The sequence below is a fragment of the Bos taurus genome, chromosome 7 (assembly GCF_002263795.3).
Source record: "Bos taurus isolate L1 Dominette 01449 registration number 42190680 breed Hereford chromosome 7, ARS-UCD2.0, whole genome shotgun sequence".
Classification (NCBI taxonomy): domain Eukaryota; kingdom Metazoa; phylum Chordata; class Mammalia; order Artiodactyla; family Bovidae; genus Bos; species Bos taurus.
In genome coordinates, this window is record NC_037334.1 from 64981911 (window position 1) to 65000470 (window position 18560).

At 42.7% G+C, this 18560-nt stretch overlaps 1 protein-coding gene across 4 annotated transcripts in view; it reads left to right on the forward strand.

Annotated features, from left to right (window-relative positions):
• GRIA1 (glutamate ionotropic receptor AMPA type subunit 1) overlaps window positions 1–18560 on the forward strand; it is a 348888-nt gene that overhangs the window by 210184 nt on the left and 120144 nt on the right. For all 4 annotated transcript variants that reach the window (XM_059888222.1, XM_059888223.1, XM_002689318.7 and 1 more), the window contains 1 exon segment: window positions 15908–16069. In XM_059888222.1, the coding sequence (XP_059744205.1) occupies window positions 15908–16069 (162 nt within the window).

An 18560-nucleotide genomic window follows, 5' to 3' on the forward strand; every position in this document is an offset into this window, starting at 1 on the left:
AACCCACCACAGGTCAAAAATATTTGAAAAAAAAATCCAAAAGTTCCCAAAATGCAAAACTTGCATGTGCTATATATTGGCAACTATCTACCTAGCATTTATATGGTATTTCCAGCTAGTGACATAGCATTTACATTTTATCAGGTATTATAAGTAACCTAGAGATGACTTAAAGTATTCAGGAGAATGCACATAAATGCACAGGTTATATGCAAATATTACAACATTTTATTTAAGGGATTTGAGAATCTGCAGATTTTGGTGTCTTCAGAGGTTCCTCAACCAACCTCCCATGGATACCGACTGCAATTTCTAGTGCACAAAAGCTGAGGGAAACACAAACTGAGGACAGGTCATCCCATGTCTTATTGGGGTATCTGGGGACCAGGGTGTCAGACATTTCCACCACGTGGTTGCAGATGACCTCCTGTGAAATGTTAGAGTTAGAAGTAGTTCTGGTCCATGTGGCAGCTCATCCAAGATTCAGCTCCACGCTGCTGTCCCTCTGCTGTAAGAGTCCTAAGAAGAAGGTGCTCTTTCATCTCCTTGCTGCCCTGTGCAGAGAAATCTATCTACGCCCTCTATAAGGCCAAGCGTGTCTGCTTTCTTCTGCCCACGTCATCTCAGTGCATGTTCGTGTTTGGTTTCTGTGTTGTTTCTTTGGTTAGGAAGGTGGTACAGTAGTTGGGGAGAGTGGCTCTGGGTCAGACAGACCTGGGTTTGAATTCTGGCTTTATATTGATTAGCTGTGTGGTATTAGTAAAATAACCTACCCTCTCTGAGCTTCCACTGCCTCATCTGCAAAAGAAAAAAAGGAATGTAGTATCATCTACCTCCACATGGACTATCATGTGAATTAAGTGAATAACAACTGTATAAGTTCTCATAGTTATAGTTGGGCCCCCAAAAACACTCAATAAATGTTAACAATTACCACCATCATAATCATTGTAATTACCATCATCATTATCATTGAGGGGGGGAAGAAAACACAATATCTGGGAACAGGGTACCATCTTTGAGGTCCCTCAACCCCCTTCTAGACTAAATCTCACCCACCACTATAATAACAGTGGTAATGATAATAATAATTATCGATAATATAATATTATAATTATAAAAAATAAATATATATTATATAATTACATTATATTATTATAATAATATAATAATTATGGTAAAATAATAATAATAGAAATACAATAATATAATACCTTCCTCCCTGTTTGTCTGTAAGATCCTGGAGGAAGGAATTTGCCTTTCTCACTGATGAATTTCCAGTTCACCAGGCAAAATGAGCTTCACGTAACAGTGTTCTTTAAAAAGTCACCGAATGAATGAATGAGTGAGTGAAATGACTTCTCAGGAAATAAACAATGCTGGTATCCATTTATCACATGAACTTAAAGGCAAATTCCTTGTGTCTTGCTAAAAGAAGCAGAGATCAATGGTAGACTATAAGTACGGCTATGAATATGCAAATGACTCAGAGGGCAGCTAAACCACTTCCCATAAAAGGCCAGACTCTCCCCCATAAAAGGCCAGACTCTCCTCTACAGTGTCCTTAACAGAAGCACATCCATCTGGTTCCTGCTCGAATAACACCCACTGATAGGGAATCGTGTATTTGGAACCACCTACCCTGCTTGCTCCTGGCATTTGCTCCTCTGGCCTGGATGCCCCTCATCTTCGCATCCCCAGTGCCTTCTCATAGGACATGGTTCTGACAGCCCACCAAAGGAACATCCAACATGAACTGAGCACATCTTCCACTGCACCAGGCTCATACCAGCAGCACTAAGAAGCACTAAGAAGCATGTGGCTTCACGTTTGTCCTGGAAACAACTTGGCTTTGTCTTCCAGCTAGAATATATAAGTAAAGTTTGTAAAGAATGCCAGAGAAAAATCACAAAATAAGTACAAATTTTTAAAAAGAGGGACAAGTAGGGAAGCAAGGACCGAACCTTCCGAGCTGTACATTACCCTAAGTGAAAATGAAAACTGAAAGTGAAGTCGCTCAGTCTTGTCCAACCCTTTGGGACCCCGTGGACTGTAGCATACCTGGCTCCTCTCTCCATGGGATTCTCCAGGCAGAGTACTGGAGTGGGTTGCCATTTCCTTCTCCAGGGGATCTTCCCGACCCAGGGATCAAACCCAGGTCTCTCGCATTCCAGGCAGATGCTTTAACCTCTGAGCCACCATTGGCACTTAAGGGGTCTGTCTCTCCTGATGCTAAGCTGATGTGTACATTCAATTCCTCTGATTCACCACCCTCAGTCACTGACTTGGAATCTCCAAGCCTGTGTGTTTTCTGATTAGAGGGTTCTTCCTTGCACCCTTCACCCAACCAAAGCCTCCTATTCTTTCAGCTTCTGTGTTTCCACTGGGAAGCCTTCCCTGAGTTCCAGGGCCAGGTTTTGTCCTACTTATTTTGCTCCATAATTACATGGGTAATACTAGTCTTTCTCACTAAACTTTAAACAAAAACAAGGATCAAGTGTATCTTATTCTCTGCTGTATCCCTTTGTCCCATATGGGCTTGGCAATATTAGATACAGATGAATGAATGAATGAATGAACTAGAATATTCCTTTCCCCATCCTGCTAAGTTTCAAATTTAATGCTATGTTGGAATTTTCATTCGTTTTTCACCAAGCATTCAGAGGGTGCCTACTCTTTGGGAGCCCCTGAGAATGCTTAAGCTGGTGTTTTATTTAAAAAGTAGGCTGATCCTTCTTAGACAGAAAGGTTTTGGTCATATGAAAGGGGGACATTGTTGGTTTCAAGTCTGTCAGGAACTTCTTCATGGGCCTAGATGGCATATTTTTTTCAGAGCCATCACTTTGCCAACAAAGTTCCATATAGTCAAGCTATGGTTTATCCAGTAGGCAGGTACAGACATGAGAGCTGGACTACAAAAAGGCTGAGCACTGAAGAATTGATGCTTTTGAACTGTAGTGTTGGAGAAGACTCTTGAAAGTCCCTTGGACTACAATGAGATGAAACCAGTCAATCCTAAAGGAAATCAACCCTGAATATTCACTGGAAGGACTGTTGCTGAAGTTGAAGCTCCAATACTTTGGTCACCCAATGTGAAGAGCCAACTTACTGGAAAAGACCCTGATGCTGGGAAAGATTGAGGGCAAGAAGAAAAGTGGGTGGCAGAGGATGAGATGGTCAGATAGCATCACCGACCTGATGGGAATAAATTTGAACAAACTCTAGAAAATAGTGGAGGACAGAGGAACTTGGCATGCTGCAGTCCATGGGGTTGCAAAGAGTCAGACACGACTTAGAGACTGAACAGCAACAGGTAGGCACAAGGGCATAATCCTTAAGCTGAATTTTCAACTGGTCTTTGGCTCTTGCTCTGAGGTGGCCATGACCAAGTGGCACCCCTGACTGCAGACAGAACAAAGTTAACATTAAGGGAGATTCTGGAAGACCAACCAATACCAGGCCAGATACTATACTTCTTTAATCATGCTTTGACAGCCTAGTCTAGGGGCCCCCTGACTTTCTGCCACAAAGTGCCACCATTTTATCCTAAACCCCCAGACTGTGAGATCCCAACCACCTTTTAAAATAACTTGTCAACAGCGGACTTGTGTTTGGGGGATATGTCTGATTGTGCGTTTGAAGGTATCGAAGCATATAGGTGCCAGCCCCTCTTCTTTGAAATGTACTTGGATAAGAGTTAACACTAGAGGCTTTTTTCTTTTTTTCAATTCAAATGACGTTTTAGCTGTTTTAAGCATAGCTGCAATGTCTTATTGACTTGGCGGGAACCAGATAAGCCTGTACTATGAGGGATTATATAGGGCGAGAACACATTCAAGTTCGAGTCAGTTAAAGTGGCTAAAATAGGAAAATCTGAACACTGTATGCAGAGACATGGTTATTTGAGGACAGAACAAAGTCCTCATCTCAGGAATATTCCATGAACTCATGTATCTCCATATTCATGTGCACACACCTGTGTGATCACAGAATTGTAGATCAAAGCTGAAAAGCCCTTAAGAGAAAAATCAACTGGCTCAGAAGTTTCCAAACTTTTTAGTTTAAAGCTCTATTTTCAAATGGAATCTTGGGGAGAACCCCGGTATGTGAAACAGATAAAAAAGCAAAGCTGCTTTGATGGTAGAGGGAGGGCAGGAATCTAGAACCCCATTCTTCTCCCTTCCCCCTAATTCAACATGGGAGACTCTAAAATGCCTACAGCCTGGGACAACAGTTGGAAGGATCACTCACTGATCTAGCCAAGGGCCTCACTGTGCAGATCAACAATCTAGTGCCTGGATCAACATTACCCCAAAAGAGTCAATAACAAAACTCTTTGGTCCACAAGATGTAAGTTTAGAGGGTGAGAGATGAAGGATGGAAACTTACAAGAAAACCATGAGAAGGATGAGTGAAGAAATTATTGTTTATTGCTTCACTCTTTGGTGTGAATTAAGCCATCAGCCCGCTCCACGAACTGTGATGTGGATACTGGTAGAGACTCTGAGAGAGAGAAATAAATAACTTTGAGGTTCACATCCCAAGAACCAGCACACATTAAAATTTTCAGACACATGGATGAACCTAGAGACTGTCATACAGAGTGAAGTAAGTCAGAAAAAAACAAGTATCATATATTAATGTGTATATGTGGAAGCTGGAATGTGAAGTCAAGTGGGCCTTAGAAAGCATCACTACGAACAAAGCTAGTGGAGGTCATGGAATTCCAGTTGAGCTATTCCAAATCCTGAAAGATGATGCTGTGAAAGTGCTGCACTCAATATGCCAGCAAATTTGGAAAACTCAGCAGTGGCCACAGGACTGGAAAAGGTCAGTTTTCATTCCAATCCCAAAGAAAGGTAATGTCAAAGAATGCTCAAACTACTGCACGATTGCACTCATCTCACACGCTAGTAAAGTAATGCTCAAAATTCTCCAAGCCAGGCTTCAGCAATATGTGAACCGTGAACTTCCAGATGTTCAAGCTGGTTTTAGAAAAGGCAGGGGAACCAGAGACCAAATTGCCAACATCCGCTGGATCATCAAAAAAGCAAGAGAGTTCCAGAAAAATATCTATTTCTGCTTTATTGACTATGCCAAAGCCTTTGACTTGTGGATCACAATCAACTGTGGGAAATTCTGAAAGAGATGGGAATACCAGACCACCTGATCTGCCTCTTGAGAAATTTGTATGCAGGTCAGGAAGCAACAGTTAGAACTGGACATGGAACAACAGACTGGTTCCAAATAGGAAAAGGAGTTCGTCAAGGCTGTATATTGTCACCCCGCTTATTTAACTTATATGCAGAGTACATCATGAGAAACGCTGGGCTGGAAGAAACACAAGCTGGAATCAAGACTGCCGGGAGAAATATCAATAACCTCAGATATGCAGATGACACTACCCTTATGGCAGAAAGTGAAGAGGAACTAAACAGCCTCTTGATGAAAGTGAAAGAGGAGAGTGAAAAAGTTGGCTTAAAGCTCAACATTCAGAAAACGAAGATCATGGCATCCGGTCCCATTACTTCATGGGAAATAGATGGGGAAACAGTGGAAACAGTGTCAGACTTTATTTTTCTGGGCTCCAAAATCACTGCAGATGGTGACTGCAGCATGAAATTAAAAGATGCTTACTTCTTGAAAGGAAAGTTATGACCAACCTAGATAGCATATTCAAAAGCAGAGACATTACTTTGCCAACAAAGGTCCATCTAGTCAAGGCTATGGTTTTTCCAGTGGTCATGTATGGATGTGAGAGTTGAACTGTGAAGAAGGCTGAGCGCCGAAGAATTGATGCTTTTGAACTGTGGTGTTGGAGAAGACTCTTGAGAGTCCCTTGGACTGCAAGGAGATCCAACCAGTCCATTCTAAAGGAGATCAACCCTGGGATTTCTTTGGAAGGAATGATGCTAAAGCTGAAACTACAGTACTTTGGCCACCTCATGCGAAGAGTTGACTCCTTGGAAAAGACTCTGATGCTGGGAGGGATTGGGGGCAGGAGGAGAAGGGGATGACAGAGGATGAGATGGCTGGATGGCATCACTGACTCGATGGACGTGAGTCTGGGTGAACTCCGGGAGTTGGTGCTAGACAGGGAGGCCTGGCATGCTGTGATTCCTGGGGTTGCAAAGAGTCGGACACGACTGAGTGACTGATCTGATCTGATCTGATCTGATACGTGGAAGCTGGAAAAATGGGATAGATGATCTTACTTGAAAAGCAGAAATAAAGACACATGTAGAGAACAAAGATGTGGATACTGGGTGGGGGCTGGAGGAAGGAATGGACTGGGAGATTGGGATTGGCATATCTACACCACTAGGTATAAAACAGGTAACTAATGAGAACCTACCGCATAGTACAGGCACTTCTACTCGGTGCTCTGTGGTGACCTAAATGGGAAGGAAACCCCAAAAGAGGGGGTACATGTATATGTATGACCGATTCACTCTGCTGTACAGTAGAAACTGACACAACATTGTAAAGCAACTATAATCCAGTTTTAAAAAAGAGTTGAAGACTAACACCCAGGTCTCCTAGAAAACTGCTGAGTCCTTTCTAATAACAGTATAGAGATGCAAGCCAGTCCAAGGGCTTCATTCATGGCAGGACAGGAGATAAATGAATCAGACTGACTAGTGATGAGGAGGCTTAATGTACAGTGGTCAGAAAGTAAGCGCAGAGTCTTGTCACTTGCTATGACTTTGGTCTCTGCCCCTCACTAGCTATGTTATATTGGGCAGAAGCTACTGCATTCGTTTAAGCTTCAGCTTTCTAATCTGCAATGTGGAAATGATGAAAGTACCTGCTTCATAGGATTATTCCAAGGATTATATGAGATCATACAAATAAAGCTCTCAGCATAGTGCCTGCTACATAGCTCAGGTCTAATACGTGTTAGGCACTGTGATTGTCATCATTATTATTTTAGCTGAAGTCTCACTCCCATGACTTCTATCCATTGGTTGGTTCTGGCTTACCTTAAAGAACAAATATCCTCCCCCCCCCCCGAAAGCCCTCTGGGATTGGAATACATCCTTCACTTCCCCTCCTAGTCTTCATTATTTTCAGGTTGAACATCCCCACTTTTTTCAAGCATTTCTAATGTAATGAGACTTTTTGAACTATACTTTCCTATAACTATCCTCTCTATGGAGCTGTCATCTAAGAATTTACCTGACAATCTGGGGAAACTTGCCATGTTCAACTTGTGCCACTCAGAGTATAAAGTGAAAGTTCTTCAATTTGTTCTAATCTTACCTCTTTTCTAGATCTCAGGTGGATGAGATGGAGGGAGTTTTCTTTCCCACCTCCCAGGGCTTGTTAAAAATCCTTCTCTTTGGCCCCTTTCTCTTAACAATGCTGGCTGTTCCCTCTTCCATCTAATGGGAGTGGTGTCAGCCCAAGCAGGATGATGAGGGCTGAGCAGCTTGTCTGTGACCCCTTGAAAGAACCCCAGAGAGAAAGGAAATCTGGCTTTGAAGACAAAGTTTTTTATCTTTTGCAAGCTGCATTCCTATACACCTGCCTCCTGTGGGCTCAGGTGTCTTGCCTGACCCAGTGCCTGGTTTGGGGTTTTTTTTTTTACTTTGTATTTGGTATTGGGGTATAGCCAATTAACAATGTTGTGACAGTTTCGGGTGAAGAGCAAGGGATTCAGCCATACATGCAAGTGTATCCATTCTCTCCCAAACTCCCCTCCCCTCCAGACTGCCACATAACATTGAGCAGAGTCCCATGTGCCATATAGTAGTTCCTTGTTGGTTATCCATTTTAAACATAGCAGTGTGGACATGTCCATCCCAAACCCCCAGTGCCTGGTTTTCAAGTAGTTAACACCTAACCTCTTTGGACTGCATCATAGTGATGATGGTAAATATGATGATGATGATAATAGCTAAGATGTATTAAATGCTTACTTTGTGCCAGACACAGCTCTAAATATTTATACACACTTTAAAAAAAAATCTTGTACCAATTCTATGCTGTAGGTGCTATTATATCTGCATTTTGAAGACCAGAGAGTTAAGCCTCAGAGAGCTTAAATAATCAGTAAGCACACCTCCTCAAGATGTTTTGTTTCCAGGCACACATGATAATTAAAAGTCATAATGATAGCCCAGAGCCTCATCACCATCCTCAAAGCATTTTCTAAATCTTTACAGCAATATAAAAGTACATCTAATATAGTTATGGTGTTAAACAACTTTTTTGGATATCATAATTATTTGACATGCCTTTTTGTGCTAATCCTTTGAAAATTATCATTGAGATATGATAGATGGAATGACTATTGTAACTGGTTTAGTTAATTGAGCACTTCCTCCCCTCCCCCAGTCATGCTATTCTAACAGCTGGTCAGCATTGCACTGCCTCCTACAACGAGTGCTTAGGGAATATAGATCCTAACCCCAGCTCACACTCTAACCAGCCTACAACTTGAGGCCAATAGTCTCCTCTCTGGACAACAGGGGGTTTGATCTGATCTCTAACATCTTTCCTTCAGGCATCAGTAAACCTAAACTGTGGCCCATGGGTCAAATTCAACCATTTCCTGGCTTTGTTTAGCCAGGAATGATTTTTACATGTTTAAATTACTAGGAAAAAAAAAATGAAAAGAAAAGTGATAGCTCATGACATATGAAAATCATGTGAAATTCAAGTTTCAGTGTTCATGAACACACTTGGGGGTGGAGGGGACACAACCATGCTATTTCATTTTCTATTATCTAGGCCTGCTTTCATGCTCTAAAGGCTGCATTCAATAGTTATGACAGAAACAACATGACCTGTAAGCCTAAAAAATTCACAATATGATCACTTATCCAAAAAAAAAAAAAAATTGCTGACTCCTGGTATAGATATGGAGTAGGTGGGTACTAAAAAACTTCATATAAATCAGAGGCTTGAGAAACATCTACCCAATCTGTAACCCCTCTTTGGCAGAGTAAGACCTCTATTCTAGGCTATTAACTGTCAGCCACGCTGTCTGAGCTTCTTTGTCCCTCTTTATCTGGGGCAATCTGGAAACCCCATCCTAAAGCTACATTCCTGTGTTCCTCGGCTGGCAAAGCAGTGTACCACACAGATGAAGACAGATTTGATAGCTAGACCACAGCTGGAATCCTTGCTTCTGGGGCATCTCTGGGTGGGGAGAGGGGGTAGGTTCCAGAGGTCTTTGAACCACAGCTCCTCACATGTAAAACTGGGACAGATACTCACTCATTTATGCAAACGAGTACCCGGGGCCTACTGTGCATGTCCACCCCTCAGGGCTGTTTGGGGGGATTAAATAGGATTATGTATATAAAGCATTTAATAGAATGCCTGGCTCAGGAAAAGAGCTTGGGGAATGTTTAATAAATCCAAAGGTGACTGCTGATGGATTATTTCATTTTTCAACTTTAAATGACAACAACTTCAGAATTCTCCAAGAGCTATATAAATGAAGTTATATGATGCACAAGAAGCCACAGCTTCGCCATTGTTGTCACATCTGTCATCCTTAGGAACGATGTTTCTAGAGCTATGTTTCAGTAGAATATTTAACGGCACCAGTGTTCTTTAATTCTAGGCCAAGAGACAACAAATTAAGCAGGGCTCCCTTAATAGACCATATCAACCCATGCAATGACTTCTCTTCCCTGTTCTGTCACTGACACTCCCTCTCCCACTTTCTAGGGACTTACAGATGATTCTGAGCCAGTAAGGTACATCAGAATTACCTGGGGATCTATTTTTATTTTTCAATAGTACTAAAACACACACACACACACACATTCACATGGTTATAAAAAATAAAAAAATATATTATTGAAGGTTATTAAAAAAAAGCATATACCTAATCTCTCTAATCTCATACTTAGAAAAAACTATTTTAAACATTTTCTGTGTTTGGTGATTCTAGTAGTTCCCTCTACACACTTCTGTGTAATATGTCTATGTCTCTTTTTCTTGCTTTATCAACTTTCATCCCATGTGTCGCTCCTCAGTTAAAAAAAAAAAAAAAGATGAACACCTCATACTGTTTTCCACATCCTGTCCTCAATGTTCATTAGTCATGCTATTATTTGGAATTCTTCTAATTAGTCCCTTTATAATATGTTTTACCTTGATTTTTGATTGACTGGCATTGTTGTTGTTTAGTTGCTAAGTCATGTCTGACTCTTCTGCAACCCCATGGTCTGTAGCCCGCCAGACTCCTCTGTCTGTGGGATTTTCCAGGCAAGAATACTGGAGTGGGTAGAGATTCCTTTCCTACCATTTCCTTCTCCAGGGGATCTTCCCAACCCAGAGATCAAACCTGTGTCTCCTGCATTGTTGGCAGATTCTTTACCACTGAGCCACATGACCAGCATTAGAGCTTTATAGAGATATCTGGTTTCCTCTCCAGAGCCCCTGCATGATAACCATTAGGAATGGCTATTATGCAGAACCTCACTTATATATTGTGATGGGTCCCTCAGATGAAGGACCTCTATCCTAAGAGCCTGTTCATCTGCACTTGAATGAAAATGATAGGCAGACCATTCTTCTGTCCCCCATTCATCAGTAGCACATGGGACAGTGTGAAAGGCCACAGAGGAACCACAGAAGCAGACAGGGACACAGTGATCTAACAGCTCCAGGAGCTCACTTATCACAGAGGCTTATCTTAGATGATAAACAGTCACTTTGTGAAGAACAGCATCGGGTACAGTGCTGGAGGGACACTGAGAGGCATCTGGGTTTAGAAGAGCTGAATTCTCATACTGAATAACTTGAACTGAGCATTTTGTGGGTTAATTTCATTTCATTCACTAGTCACAGCATACAGAGCAATAGACTCCATATTTGGGGGCATGTTATAAAAGAGGCAAAATGACTCAAAGACAGTGCTTAAAATCAGACTTCATCATTTAATCTTTAATATAATACAATTAGCAATGTTGTATCCTTTTATAATATTATATAATTAATAGCACAGATAAAGCAAAATGTACTCATTACCAAATATTACCCCCTAAGGTTTTTTAAACAAAATGGCAAAGAAAATTAGAAAAAGATTTAATTAAACCATGTTTAATGAGCATGCTCAGGGGACTAGAGTGGGTGGGTTGAATTTCCCAGCTGACCGGTAGGCAAATATTTCACACCTTTATTTCCTCTTCTTAGTCATGAACAGTTTTCTCTATTGGAATGGTCTGTTTTCTTGCATTATGGAGAGATCAAGTCCAGTAGCTATAAGAGACTGCTTTAATCTTCATGATTAAAGACATTGTGGAGATTCAAGATCACCATTCAGGCATGAAATCTTCCATGAGGGGAAGGCAAGGATGTCTTCTACTAAGTGAATGCATGTTGATGCCAAGTTATTCCCTCATTTCGTGCCTTCCCTAACAGTACAGATAAAAGCTTATTTTATCATTCTTTGTCCCTTCTTTCTCAGGGGAGCTGAGAAGTTCAGGTAGAGGTCCCATCAGTTTGATTGGAAATAACTTCAGGTCTGGCTCCAGTCACCTTGCAGTCAGACATTCTGGTGATAGAGCTGAGTGGCATTTATGTTTGAATAAACTCTGCCATTTCCTTTGGCCCCCATTACATTGATGGGGGCAGTCGGTACAAAATGTCCAAGTGCTTGTTACAGATTTTCAAGCAATGGAATTTGACTACAGGAGATCGCTTTCATTTTATTCTCTCAATAGTTACTTTATGAATAAAATGTTCTTTGGCTGTACTCTTAGGTGGTAGAATGTCTTAGGATGCCTATTGGGTATAAGAACCTAACTCCAATTTCATCGGTACTAAAAGCTTGTTAGAACCCTTGCACAATTCAACAGACCCCTGTGAATGTCTGTAAACTATAGCTGTAGGTATAGTTAGTCACTAAATGCATTTCCAACATGAGCTTCCCTTGTCAAACAATTTAAATCATCCACTGGATTTATTACCTGGAGATCATACTTTCCCTGAAAAATTAGCATTTTTGCTTGAGGAATGTCTTTGGCTTTTATTCATTCACCCAGTGAAAATGTATTGAGAGCCTACTTTGTGTCAGACATGGTGCTAGATGCTGAGTTCTAGGGCACATCCATGAACAAAACAGAAAAATATCCCTACTCTCATGGAACTGACATTCCAACACAAGGAGAGAGGACAAGGGAACAAATGAGCAAACCAGATCATCTCAAATGGGTGATAAGCAGAGCACTGAAAAGGAACTGACTAGACTGCATATTGGAAGTAACTTGACTGAGTTCTATTAGAACCAGGTCTTAAGACAGCAATTCAAATACAAGTAGCTTCCTTGGATGCTAATATGAGAAATAACATCAGGGAATCAGGGATTCCCTGAGGTAGGGATATAAGAGCTGACCCATTGGAAAAGGCCCTGACACTGGGAAAGATTGAGGGCAGGAGGAGAAGGCGACAACAGAGGATGAGATAGTTGGATGGCATCACTAACTCAATGGACACGAGTTTGAGCAAACTCTGGGAGATAGTGAAGGACAGGGAAGCCTGGCATGCTGCAGTCCATGGGGCTGCAAAGAGTTGAACACCACTAAGCGACTGAACAAGAAGAAAGTAGGGATGGGAGAGCAGGCAGCTGAAAAAGGTGCATAATCAAGGCACTTATCTCTGGGGCTATGGAACTCCATCCCTTACAGAAGCTCTAGACTTGGGTGTAGAGTGTACCTCATGGTAACCCACCCAAGGGAGAGGGCTATGGTTTCTACTAACTCCCCAAGAGCAGAGAGCTGCTCTGGGTTTATGAACTCCTCAATACATCTGGCTTACCTTACCTGTGGTGAAGTGATAGGTAGCTGTAGTTAGTATAAAAAGTGCAATATCAGTGTCTATTGGGGAGATGTGGAAATGAGCAGGGCACCAAGGGCATCTATCAAGGGTGAGAACTGGGTCTTTAGATAAGGAGTCCCATGTGGCTCAGATGGTAAAGAATCCACTTGCAGTGCAGGAGAACCAGTTTGATCCCTGGGTCAGGAAGATCCGCTGGAGAAGGGAATGGCAACCCACTCCAGTATTCTTGCCTGGACAATCCCCTGTACAGAGGAGCCTGGCAGGCCCTAGTCCATGGGGTCACAAAGAGTTGGACACAACTGAGCAACTAAGCACGTTACAGGAGACACTGTATTTTAGCTGGGACCCAAGGATGGACATGAGCTGGCCAGAGAGAACTCCCTTCCAGGCATAGAGAATAGCTGGGCAAAGGCTCAGAGTAGAGCTGAGCTTTGTTTGTTTGTAAAATAGAAATAATAAAGAATCACTGAACTTCAGAGGCATAGGGTGGGGGGAAGGTCTTTGAGTCATGAAGTTATTGATGACCAGATCTTTTTTTTTAATTCTATTCTTTTTTAATTAATTATTTTAATTGGAGGCTAATTACTTTACAATATTGTTGTGGTTTTTGCTGTGAATCAGCCATGGGTGTATTTGTATCCCACCATCCAAACCCCTCTTCTCACCTCCCTGCCCACCCCATCCCTCTGGGTTGTCCCAGAGCACCAGCTTTGAGTGCCCTGCTTCATACATCAAACTTGCACTGGTTGATGACCAGATCTTTTAGGTAAGGAAACCAGATCGAGTCAGTGAGAAATCAAGAGACTAGGACAATGTCTTAGGATCTCCAGGCAGAGCTGAGGCAGTGATGGGGGCTCAGAGCTGCCAGACCACAGTTCTTCCTACCCTGAATCCACCAAACTACTTCCTGTGTTCATTCCCCCATTTCGCCCCTTGGGATCTGGCAGTTTCCCTAAACCACGGAGTTCAGAGAGCAATGACTTTGTGATCCCTACTCAAATTCCTGAAGTGGGTACCAATTATACCCAGAGAGAAACCCAGATGATCACAAGGCTTTCTAGGATCCAACCCTGGGCTGACCCCCACCCCCTCCCCCGCAACTGCATTTCCCACCCTCTCTCTCTCTCTCTCTCTCTCTCTCATGCTGTGCTAGTCCACTAGTCTTCTTACTGTTTCTAGAATATGCTAAGCATCCTCCAACCTCTGAGCCTTTGCTCAGAATGCTCTTCCCCAGATTCCCCTAGAGCTCATGCCACAGCTTCACATCAGCCAGGTCCCTGTGTTGACACCACCTCCTCAGGGTGGCTCATTTGGACCAGGCCTCCCGGGGCCAGGCACTGCCCTCCTCTCCTCATCCTCTTTCCCCACTTCATCTTCCTTCAGAGGACTCATAGCTACCTACCACACAGTATCCTCTGCTGGATTCGACCTTATACACTGCTACATACTTCTTTTTTAAAAATTGAAATAGAGTAGATGCATAATAAAAACCATGTTGCTATTGTTCACTTGCAAAGGTGTGTCTAATTCTTTGTGACCCCATGGACTGCAGCATGCCGGGCTTCCCTGTCCTTCACCATCTCCCGGAGCTTGCTCAAACTTATGTCCATTGAGTCGGTGATGCCATCCAACCATATCATCTTCTGTCATCCCCTTCTCCTCCTGCTCTCAATCTTTCCCAGCATCAGGGTCTTTTCCAATGAGTCAGTTCTTTGCATCAGGTGGTGAAAGTATGGAGCTTCAGCTTCAGCATCAGTCCTTCCAATGAATACTCAGGACTGATTTCCTTTAGGATTGACTGGTTTGAGCTCCTTGCTGCCCAAGGCACTCTCAAGAGTCTTCTCCAGCACCACAATTTGAGAGCATCAATTCTTTGTGATTCACAATGTTTAAAGGCTATATTTCATTTATAGTTATTATAAAATATTTGCCCTGTATTGTACAATATATCCTTTTAGCTTATTTTATACACAACAGTTTATTTATGGTCCATTCTTCCCACTAAAAAGTAAGCTTCGTAAGAGAAGGAATTTGTTTTACTCGCTATTAGAATAGTACACTGCATTAGGATAGCATTAGAATAGTACACTGGCTTTCAAAAAATGTTTGTTGAATTTATGACAAGAGAATAAGTAACCATAGGCCTTCAGAAGGCCTAGTTCCGGTCCCCTCTATGCCACTAAATCACTGAATGACTTTGTGCAAGCAATTCTCTATCCCAGTTTCTTTATCTGGCAAACAGATGTACAGTTTCTACCTTATAAAGGCATTAAAGTGAAACACAGCCATAGATTTGAAAGTGCCATACACTGTGGAATAAATTATACAGATACAAGGTTTCCTTTCTATCTTGAAGGCTTCCTGAGTTTGAATGAACTTCGTCAAATGGGGAGGAAAGTTTCATTCCAATAAGAAATCCTTTGTGGATAGGAGAATTGATCGGGCCTCACTCGCAAGACCTTGCCTGCAGCACAGGAAAAAGCACAGGGCGGGGAGGGTTGGGGGGCGAGGCAGGGAGGCATAATCAGCATCCAGCCTCTTCCAGATGTGCTGGGGACATGCTGGGGACCTTGGGGGGCCACAGAAGCTTGTCCCGGATAGAATTCAGATGCCTCTACAGTCAGAGCAGAGTGATGGTGGTAAAGGACAAAGGTCCCCCCTCATGTTTTTTAAACTATCACGTATCTGTGTTGTTATAATAATCCCAGCCGCTGTTTATTGACCACTCAGTCTTGCAACATGGACTTGACATGCATCATTGCACTGCTTTTTCTCCTCAGCCTCCTTACCTCCATTATTCATACAGGAAACCATCAGGGAACTTGGTCCAAGGCAGTGTATGTAACTCATAGCTCTGAGTAGCAGAGCCTACCCTTCAGCCCAGGCATGGCTGGCTCCTGAGCAAGTGCTCTTAACCAATGTAACAACTTAGCACACAAAATAAGTGATAACAGAGGTCAGAAGGAAGGGAACTGCAACTGCCTCTCCACTAAGTCAGTTTCACCTTAAGTCTGAACAGGGTGGAAAATGCTGTGATTCTGTAACATGGTTAAACTGATGCATCCAGGCAGCATATTCTAACTTCCTTCCCTTCCTCACCACCCAGGGTTTCATGGACATTGACTTAAACAAATTCAAGGAGAGTGGAGCAAACGTAACAGGTTTCCAGTTGGTGAACTACACAGACACCATCCCGGCCAAGATCATGCAACAGTGGAAGAACAGTGATGCTCGGGACCACACCCGGGTGGACTGGAAGAGACCTAAGGTGAGAGGATGGGCAGCAGGCAAGAAAGGACCCTGCTGGTCTCTGCCTGCCCTAGATTCCTGGAACAGACTTTCTAAGAGGAGCAAGCTAAGGAAACTAGATCCATAAAGGCTGAGGGTATGGACACTCCAGAATGACAATGGTTTTAACAGGATAGACATTTTGCTCCTTTTTCATATAAACAAAATTCAGAAGTCAGCAATCTGGGGCTTGTATAATGGTTTCACAATCACCAAAAACATAGCGACTTTTTCTATCTTCTTGTTCTGCTATCCTCAGCATACAGCTGCTACCTTATAGCCCCAAATGGCTGCAGAAGCCCCACAATCACCTCAGTATTCTACCCATCAGGAAGGGAAAAGGAAAACAGAAAGCAAAACTGTTTCCCTTAAGAACTCTTTCCAGCAGTCACATACAGATCTTCTCCTCACATGCTATTGGCCACATCTCAGGAACCTACCCCAGCTAGCTACAGCAGGAGCCAGAAAATGGTGTCTCTACTCTGGGCAGGATCGCCATGTTGATTGAGCCTCCTAGATTTGTGCAGTGGGCTGGTCCTTCTGGTCAGCTGCATACCTGGCTACAAATCAAGGAAATTTAACTAAGCAATAACCAGTACATTTCTGCCTCAGAGAGTCAACTCCCAATTATCATGCAGACTACCAGCCTCTCATTCCCTGCAAGGCAGCTTTAAACTCTGCGGCTAAAATCTATTTTGTTTTCTATTTGAAAATGGCTTAGAATAAAGATGAGTTTCTCTGATAGCTCAGTTGGTAAAGGATCTGCCTGCAAAGCAGGAGACCCCAATTCGATTCCTGGGTCATGAAGATCCACTGGAGAAGGGACAGACTACCCACTCCAGTATTCTTGGGCTTCCCTTGTGGCTCCGCTGGTAAAGAGTCCTCCTGCAATGCAGGAGACCTGGATTCAATCCCTGGGTTGGGAAGATCTCCTGGAGATGAAGGGCTACCCACTCCAGTATTCTGGCCTAGAAAATTCCTTGGACTGTATAGTACATGGGGTCCCAAAGAATCAGACACAACTGAGCGACATTCACTTTCACTCCAGAGTAAGAATAGAAGATAATTTCTCTTTCCCACGTCAAATCTAACAGCTTGGCAGTGGCTATGAGGAACACTGTTGAGAAGGATTCTGAGTCTAAATCTGTTTATCCAGGGCCAACTGTGGATCCTTGCCAACTTTCTCTTGCCCCTGGTCAGTTGCATTTTGTAAATGTCAGGCCACTGAACCAAGACACTGTCATCCCAGTTTTGCTCAAACTGATTCAGGACTTTAGAAATAAAGGCACTTCGACATGACCTTAAGCAAACAAAATCACAAATGTGATTTCAATCAATGAGTAAACTACAGAGGAGTTTCATTCATTCAGTTCAGTTCAGTTGCTCAGTCGTGTCCAACTCCTTGTGACCCCATGAGCTGTAGCATGCCAGGCCTCCCTGTCCAACACCAACTCCCGGAGCCTACCTAAACTCACGTCCATTGAGTCATCCAACCCATCCAACCATCTCATTCTCTGTCGTCCCCTTCTCCTCCTGCCCTCAATCTTTCCCAGCATCAGGGTCTTTTCCAATGAGTCAGCTCTTGCATCAGGTGGCCAAAGTATTGGAGTTTCAGGTTTAGCATCATTCCTTCCAATGAACACCCAGGCCCTATCTCCTTTAGAATGGACTAGTTGGATCCCCTTGCAGTCCAAGGAACTCTCAAGAGTCTTCTCCAATACACAGTTCAAAAGCATCAATTCTCCGGTGCTCAGCTTTCTTTATAGTCCAACTCTCACATCCATACATGACTACTGGAAAAACCATAGCCTTGACTAGACGAAGTTTTGTTGGCAAAGTAATGTCTCTGCTTTTGAATATGCTATCTAGGTTGGTCATAACTTTCCTTCCAAGGAGTAAGCGTCTTTTAATTTCATGGCTGCAATCACCATCTGCAGTGATTTTGGAGCCCAGAAAAATAAAGTCTCTCACTTTTTCCACTGTTTCCTCATCTATTTGCCATGAGGTGATGGGACCGGATGCCATGATCTTCGTTTTCTGAATGTTGAGCTTTAAGCCAACTTTTTCACTCTCCTCTTTCACTTTCATCAAGAGGCTTTTTAGTAGTTCTTCACTTTCTGCCATAAGGGTGGTGTCATCTGCATATCTGAGGTTATTGATATTTCTCCCGGCAATCTTGATTCTAGCTTGTGCTTCCTCCAGCCCAGCGTTTCTCATGATGTACTCTGCATATAAGTTAAATAAGCAGGGTGACAATATACAGCCTTGACGAACTCCTTTTCCTATTTGGAACCAGTCTGTTGTTCCATGTCCAGTTCTAACTGATGCTTCCTGACCTGCATACAAATTTCTCAAGAGGCAGATCAGGTGGTCTGGTATTCCCACCTCTTTCAAAATTTTCCACAGTTTATTGTGATCCACACAGTCAAAGGCTTTGGCATAGTCAATAAAGAAGAAATAGATGTTTTTCT